This window comes from Ictidomys tridecemlineatus, chromosome 8 (genome assembly GCF_052094955.1).
Source record: "Ictidomys tridecemlineatus isolate mIctTri1 chromosome 8, mIctTri1.hap1, whole genome shotgun sequence".
Classification (NCBI taxonomy): Eukaryota; Metazoa; Chordata; class Mammalia; order Rodentia; family Sciuridae; genus Ictidomys; species Ictidomys tridecemlineatus.
Window position 1 is genome coordinate 6,944,735 of NC_135484.1, and position 7,941 is coordinate 6,952,675.

Here is a 7,941-nt window from a genome sequence, read left to right on the forward strand (position 1 = left end):
ATCCCTGGTCCCTGGGCCTCACTGCCCTCTCGTCGGATGGGCCACCACACAGCTTTGGGTCTCGGGGGCAGCTCCGTTGGCTGGGCAGACCTTCCTTGGGTGTCACATGCCAGGTATACCCAGGAAAGGCTGGGGTGCATCCTGTGGAGAGAGGAGGGCAAGGCTGGGCCCTTTGTCACCAGAGCCACGTCATGGCTTCAGGCCTTGTGTTGCTGGTTTCCCGGGGCCTTGTCCTCATCTCTCCTCTCCTCCTCGTGAGACAAAGAGCAAGAGACCCTGAACTGTTGCATAGGCCAGCCTCAGGATTTAGCTGGATGCTGAGGATATGGAGGACAAGCTGTTTTCTTTTTTTGGTGCCAAGGATTGAACCCAGGGGCGCTTAACCACGGAGCCACATCTCCAGCCCTTTTTTATATTTTATTTAGAACCAGGGTCCTGCTAAGTTGCTTAGGGACTTGCTAAGTTGCTGAACTTGGCTTTGAACTCACGGTCCTCTTGCCTCACCCTCATGAGATGTTGGGATTGCAGGTGATTCAGTGCCTGGCTGGACCAGCTGTTTTCTGTGGTGCGGTTCACTTTGGGGGCCCTGCTCCCAGGCACTCTTGCAGGCCAGCAGGAGGGACCCTCTCCCCCTGCCAAAGATGGTGGGCCTGCAGCACCTGCAGGGGGGTCAGGCAACAGGTAGAGAAAATATGATAGTGATTTTATCATTTTCAAATCTGGGTTCCCCACTTTCCCAACTAGATGAAGAACTTTTGAAGCTTCCTAGTATTTTCTATTCCTTTTCTTGATAGCAATGGTACATGTAGAGTTCTCAATGAAGGGCCAGGCTCATAATGTGGTGAGCACAAGGTGCTGGACCTGCAGCCAGTACCTGATTGTCATTTGAGCCACAGTGACAAAGGCATCAGAAGGACTACATACTCCAGAACTAGGCTTGGAGGGCTGAGACACCTGTCCAAGCAAACACCACCCCACTGAGAAAGGTGGCCCTGGGATTCATGTCCAGTCTGACACAAATCCCTGTTCCTTCCACTGTCCATGCCTGTCCTACACACCACAAGAGTCCATGTTTCCACCAGGCATTTCTATCACTTACTGGTTCGTTCTCACCATCTTCCATCCTGAGAACCAGAGCTTTCTGAGCAGGGGCAGTCTGGGGACTACAACCACAACTTTTCACATTAAGTCCAATGTGCTGACAGGGTCACTCACCACTGAGTGGACCATTAACATCATGCATAATTTCTTGGCCATGTTGCAACTGACTCTGATTCAATTCCTGAAGGGCTTCCAGTCAGTATCTTATGGCAGGTTTGTGGCTGTCTCATTGTTGTTCCAGGGGAAAAAATGCTCCCAGGAAACAGACATGCTTAGATGTTTAATATGCTTCCCATTAACTTGTCTTCTGTCCCTATTTGTGTAAATATGGGCATTTGTGAGCACAACAGGTCATGCATATTAGAAAGATGCCAATCATTGTTATCACACATCTAGATCTAATATTGTAGTATTGCTGCAATTTTAAAATTGATCTGACCTCAGCAATTACTCTGTTTTCTATTACTATACTATAAGGGGGTTTTCTGATTACATGTTTGGTGTAGAACATTTGAACAACATAGAAAAAGCACAAGGAAATCTGATTGTGCCATTCGTAGACAACCAGTTAGCGATGTTATGTCTTCGAATGTGTGTCTGCAAAACAGAAACGGGTCCACCTGCTATATACTGCTCTGTGTTTGTCTTATTTTTATAGTTCCAGCTGTATATGACTGTACACTCAATTTCAGAAATAATGAAAACCCAACACTGCTGGGAGTCCTAAATGGAAAGAAATATCATGCCGATTGCTATGTCAGGTAAGCTGCCTCTTTCCTTTTCAGAAAAGAGAAAGCTCGTTGCTAAGTAAATAAGTCACAAATGACCGAGAGACCTTCTTCTAGGGACATCTGGTTATCATCTTGCATTCAGTCTGTTTTACCCTAAACTCATTTATAGTCTATATTTATGTTATGAACTCGAGTGACTTTCTACTATTTGGAACAATCTAACCTGGGGAAGCCTCTTTCTCTCCCAGCTACTTCTTGAACCTCTTATACCAACTCATTTTCATCCCAGAGCCCTGGCTGGTGAAAGGGCAGACCATATTTCATAATCAATCATTTAGATATTGAGTGTAAAGCAATTGTTTTATTGACCCTTTTCTTGGAAGATGGATCTGCCCTGTGCAAATACACACGAGTGACAGCACCTAGTGTTGGTAAGGAGATGTAGAGGTGCAGAACACTCCTGCAAGACCTCACGTGGGTTACTCTCCAGTTAGTCATGACTAGGGAAAACCCTCCCTAGGCCAATCCTCTTCACCTGTCCATTGACTAACACAATGGGCTTACTGTCTAATCTCCAGAATGTCACCAAGATGAGCAGGAAGAATTTAGAGAAGCTGCAGATGGTAAAACGCAAGGGTGATTGGCCTTAGGTCAGTGACTTACTCATTAAGTCCAATCTGACTCTGGTGGGGTTGGCCTGGTTTCCTGTGCTGTGGGTCATCTCCTCCAAAGTCTGACCAAGAGCCCCTGAAATGCCCACCAGCAGAGACACATGCAAGTGGTACGTATTTTCCCATTCAAGACTCTACTGATGCCCAGCTACAGCACGGCTCAAGGAAACGCCAGTGGCTGGCCATACTCACTAGGCTCAACGTGATGTCTGAACATTCCCGAGGAGACTGCTGGTGGGCTGACTGCTGAAGTCCAAAGCCACTCCCTGCCTGCAATCGAGCCCAGATCCTTAGAGGCAGTAGAGAGCAGCATTCTGAGACCTTCCAAATGGTGGGGTGGCCACTGTCTTTTACTCAGCTGCTGCCAGAGAAGGCTGGGGATCCCCACCCTCCCTAAGGGGGTCTTCTTCAGGGACAAAATGCGCTTTTCTCTCTTAAGTTCATTCAACACTTGGCAGGAGCTCCACGTTTTCTCAGGTCACTGCAACTCTTCAGAGCATGTGGCAATCAGAGCACACACCCCAAAACTGGCTCCCGTCTCGTTGTCAAGTTCACTCATGGCCTCCCAGGAGATTTTATAATGTACTGGGGACTCGAACCCAGAGCCTCTGCATACAAGGCAGGCACTCTACCACTGAGTTATCTCCCCAGCCCCCAGGAAGATTCCTTTTGCTACTCAATTCACCTCTCTCCTTGTAGTGACCCAGTTGGGATGGCTGAGGCCTTGCTCTGAGGTACACTGCACCTCAGTGTGAAGCATGAAAACATCCAGGGCAACAGTGCCAAGGACATTACTGAAAAGAGCAGAACCATCCGAGCTCCTTGGTGCAAGCAAAGAAATAGTTGGCAGGCAGCATCTCTAACCTCCTCATGAACCACACTGAAAGATCTGATCTGCAAACGAGGGCAGATCAGAAGAGCAAAGAAAGAAATGGTATATGCATGGAAAGAGATGTAGGGACAGGAAAGGGGAAGAGAAGACAGGAAAGTTTCCAGAGAAACTTGCAGGGTAAGTCTTAATTATGTTAAAAGCTTACCTCTGTAGAATTCTGCCCGAGAAGGAAGCCCTTATTCTAACAGTGGTGGCTCCCGTCATCTCTGATGAGGTGAAATCCCAGCATCCATTCTCTGAACAGCTACACCTTGGCAAAGAATTTCTGAAGTGTCTCTTCTTCCTAAGATATTCCTGAGCAGTGAGAAGTGAAACGAGCCTTTTGTCCTTTCTCAAGGACAAAAGCAAGTGTAAATTCACAGTCCTTGCAGTCACCAGAGCCAGCAGCCTCAGAAGAGAAAGCGAGCAAGCAAGAGAGAGAAAGGGACAGACAGACATGGAACAGGAGTCAGAGCAAAGTGGCATCTCCCCTTGTTTCTGATGGGCTGTCTGCAGAATGATCCTCATGCCCCTGCTAGCAATGGCCCGAGGGCCACCCTTGAACCTGTGAGTAAACACTGGGGTGCAAAGTGACACAGGGATCCCTGAGCCCAGAGGGGCAGATGCCCTGGTTTCTCCCATCCAGGTCCTTTCATGTAGTGACACTCTGGCAGGGGCCTGCCTTGGTGCTACCAGGTCAGATCACTTGATGGGAGGTATCTGCCGTTGCCATGAAGTCGTTACTTGGCTGAAAAAATGGCTGGCGTATTATCTCCTAAATGTGGATTCTGTACGTGTTGGAGACTAAGGCAAGTGTCAGATTCGGGGAGCCTTTCTGTTAGGCAGGAGGGAAAAGAGAAAAGGGCAGGTGTCCCCGCGTCTCACCATCTTTGTGTCATCAAATCAGGTCCTGGCTCCATCCTGCTTGGACCATGACTACACTTTGGCTTCCATGGAAGTCCTCCTCTTTGCTTCCACACTGTGTAGGCCACCTAAATGAAAGCCCGAGAGCAGGCATTGTTATGCTGAAAGTGCTGCTGGCACCGGGTATGCTGTGGCCTCCCCACCACTGGCTGCTCTCTGCCCTTGCAGGCGGATTCCAATGGAAGACATCCCCGAAGACGAGGACAAGTGCTCGGCCTGGCTCCACAAGCTCTACCAGGAGAAGGTGAGGGGAACAAGTGAAATGTCTTTAAGGGCTTCACAGAGAGAAGAAAGCTGTCTATGGGTGTAGTGGCCAAGACCAAGTAGGCCCCACAGCCCTTGCTGTTTCCTGGCTGTGGCCCTGGGGCAGAATATTCCTGCAAGATGCTACAGTTATCTTTGGCAATGGATGCAGTCTAAAGTGCTTCTGGGTCAACAGTTTTGTTGCCTGCCTAATCCAGAACATCACCAGCATGAGCAGGATGTAGTCCCTGAGGGTGGCTTTGCCATGGCTGGGTTCAGACCTGCAGGAGCCCCTCCTCCTTGCCATCTGTGATCAGCTGCTGGGCTCCTGACTTGTCCTTCCTTCCTCTGAGCAAGACCTTAGCTTCCACTATTTCTTTCTTCCCAAGACATACTGAGAAGGGGCCATCTAATATTTTCCTAATTTGCTCTCGCGGAAGAAGTCCGCCTGTGCTCCATCACCTCCTGTGAGTGGCACCTACAGGCTTCAAGGCCCTCTGTCATCTGTGTGGTCTTGAAGTCCCAGCCCCTGGGAAGCTGCAGGGCACAGACAGGGTGCTGGTGCTGGTGGACTGCATGTGGAGTCTGCAGATCCTGTGTGGAGAGGCCAGAATGTCAGTGTGGAGTGCGTCCTGGGTGGGTCTGGGCAGGCCAGTTCAGCCAAGTCCAGTGCTGTATCAGAGGGTCCCTTCCTCTGTCCCCAGGATGCTTTTCAGGAGGAGTACTACAGGACAGGTGTCTTCCCAGAGACCCCCCGGGTCCCCCCGCGGCGGCCCTGGGCCCTGCTCAACTGGCTGTTCTGGGCCTCGCTGCTGCTTTACCCTTTTTTCCAGTTCCTGGTCAGCATGGTCAGCAGTGGCTCTTCTGTGACACTGGCCACCTTCATCCTCGTCTTCTGCATGGGTAAGTGGAGAGCAAGAGGCTTCCAAGTGGAGGCAGTGGTGCTGCTCTGCTGGAGTGACAGCACCTGGCAGTGGGAGGATGGAGCCAGGCTGAGGGGCCTGTGAGGCTGCACATTGCAGAGCGGCTGCCAGTCCACAGGCCACGCCCTGCGTGGCACAGTGTTGCTCCTCTCCTCCTCACAGGCCTCTGAGCAGAGGCCGTGTTGTGCTCCCCTCTTCTACTTTACAGTAGCATTGAGTAATTCTATGTGAGTTCTAGGACCAGGCCAAGGTTCGAGCCTCAGCTTCTCGAGAGGTGGCCTCAAGCAGAAGTCTCCTCACTTCTAAATGACCTATGGGATACGTGTCCCACCCCAGGAGGGCTGTGGCCTCTGCCCCATCCATGACTGAGGAAGTCTACAGAGCTTGGTGCCACTCCCCTGTTGGTTCATGAATGATGATCACACATAGTGTTTGCCTGGCCCTGTGATGGGGGGCACATCAAGGTGACCGAGGTGTGGTCCTAGTACCAAAGACCTATGGAAGTCTGCCCTCTCCAGAGGGAACAGGCCACTTCTGAGCAGCAGCCCTGTTTTCCAGCCTCCTGGTGACTAACTGGGCTCAGGCCTGGGTCCTGCAGAGGTTGTTACGGTTCACACCCACAGGTGTGAAGGCTCTCAGCCAGGGCAGGGACTTCACTCACCGCTCCAATACTTGCCCCAGGCATGCTGAACTTGGGTGCTTCAGATGTTGGAGCCCTGCATTTTCCAGGCTCCTTTGCTGAGGTCCCATAAGCTCCTACCCTGCACTGGCAAAAGAACCCTCTTTGCCATGGGGATCAGCATGGAAAGCTGAGAATTCTGTGGGCCCCACAAACAGCTGTTTACTTCCAGTACACAAGAATGAAAACCCAACCGAGCAGCCTTACTCGGTTCCTTTCAATGTCACGTAGACTGACATTTTAGATTGACTCTAAAGCTGGGGTCATGAAAAGGCACCTCAAATCTGCCAGCTCTCACTGATGCTTGGGATTTGCACCCACCTGTCTCCCCCAGGTTCTCGCCAGGCAAACTTCCCTGCAGTCTGTCCTCCTGCTAATCTCTGCTCCTGCCCTGTCTCTGCAGCTTCCATGGGAGTTCGATGGATGATTGGTGTGACAGAAATCGACAAGGGCTCTGCCTATGGCAACATCGACAATAAACAGAAGCAGAGTGACTAACTCAGGGATGTGTCACCTCCAAAGGGAACCTTGGGGAACTGGTGGCCTCTGCACAGCCTTCTTGGTGGGACATGATGATGGAGGCTGGGTGAGCCCCTGCCGGCACGAGCACACATCAAGGCCTCCCCAGACATGGAGCTCGGTCTCGGAGGCAGAGGGGGAAGATGATGCTCTTAAATCGTTTTTCCCCGTGTGATTTAGTGGGTTTGGTTTTCTTTTCACTCTCTAGCGCGCGCGCACGTGTGTGTGTGTGTGTGTGTGTGTGTGTGTGTGGTTTTGAGAGACAGGGAGGGAGTGAGTGGCTGTGCAGTTGCGTGTGGGCCTGCCTCTGTGACAATGCAAAGGGTCTTGGAGGCTGCAGGGGGGAGCAGGGCTGGGGACAGAGGGATGAGTCCCCCTGTCATCCTCTGGTGCTGAGCTGAGTCTTCTGTAACCTTTGATTGCCAGAGACAGTGAAAAGTGCTTTAGGTAAGATGACGAAAGTATGCCTCCAAAAAAAAAAAAAAATTAAAGTGTTTGTCTGGGTCACCTGTGGTGTGTGTTTACACTGACTGCTCTGCCCCACTTCTGCCTCTGCCCTGGCAGGGGTCATGCTCACAGCAGGGGGCTGCCAGGAAGCTTGGGGTGAGGCGGCACCTGCAGGCACACAGATCACTGAGGTGGCTATGCCAACAGTGACAGAGCGCCTCTCTGAGGACAGAGACGGCAGGATGTGGGGACTAGCAGAGCACATCCCTAAACAGCAAAGGCCCTCCAGAAGGCAGCTCTGGTTTTCGGTCTTGCTGGAATGGAGTCCACTGTGGAATGTTAAGGAGCTGCCCAATCCTAGAAAAAGCTGAAACTGAACATGAGCTGGGCTCGCCTGTGATCCCAGTGGTTCCAGAGGGAGAATCGCGAGTTCAGACCCAGCCTCAGCAACAGGGAGGCGCTAAGCAACTCAGTGAGACCCTGCCTTTAAATAAAATGCAAAATAGGAATGAGGATGTGGCTCAGTGGCAGAGTGCCCCTGAGTTCAATCCCCAGTCCCCAGTACCCCCTGGCTCCCCACAAAAAAGAAATCGAACATGAAAAAACAACAAAGCCTGCGCATTCTTTAGTGATCGGGAAATGGCCTCACTGTTAGCAAGAAAGAGCAGGGTCATTACGAAGATATGCCTTACCCCTTCCTAGCATCCAAAGAGCCTGGTGCTCCACAGACCAGCTCCCATGGACCAGAACATTCTGGGCTTCTGTCTTCCATCTTGGCTCCCAACTGGATACCAATTTACACCACTAAAAGGTTCTGCTCTTCAGCAAACTG

At 51.1% G+C, this 7,941-nt stretch overlaps 1 protein-coding gene across 5 annotated transcripts in view; it reads left to right on the forward strand.

Annotated features, from left to right (window-relative positions):
- Nucleotides 1-6,834, forward strand: part of Agpat4 (1-acylglycerol-3-phosphate O-acyltransferase 4) — a 95,516-nt gene extending 88,682 nt beyond the window's left edge. For 3 of the 5 annotated variants that reach the window (XM_078018793.1, XM_005321429.5, XM_040283526.2), the window contains 4 exons: nucleotides 1,760-1,862; nucleotides 4,467-4,542; nucleotides 5,246-5,444; nucleotides 6,547-6,834. In XM_078018793.1, the coding sequence (XP_077874919.1) occupies nucleotides 1,760-1,862; nucleotides 4,467-4,542; nucleotides 5,246-5,444; nucleotides 6,547-6,641 (473 nt within the window). In that variant the 3' untranslated portion in view covers nucleotides 6,642-6,834. The remainder of the gene's footprint in view (nucleotides 1-1,759; nucleotides 1,863-4,466; nucleotides 4,543-5,245; nucleotides 5,445-6,546) is intronic. The other 2 variants (XM_040283529.2, XM_040283528.2) reach the window with 2 other exon arrangements.
- The last annotated feature ends 1,107 nt before the right edge of the window (nucleotides 6,835-7,941 follow it).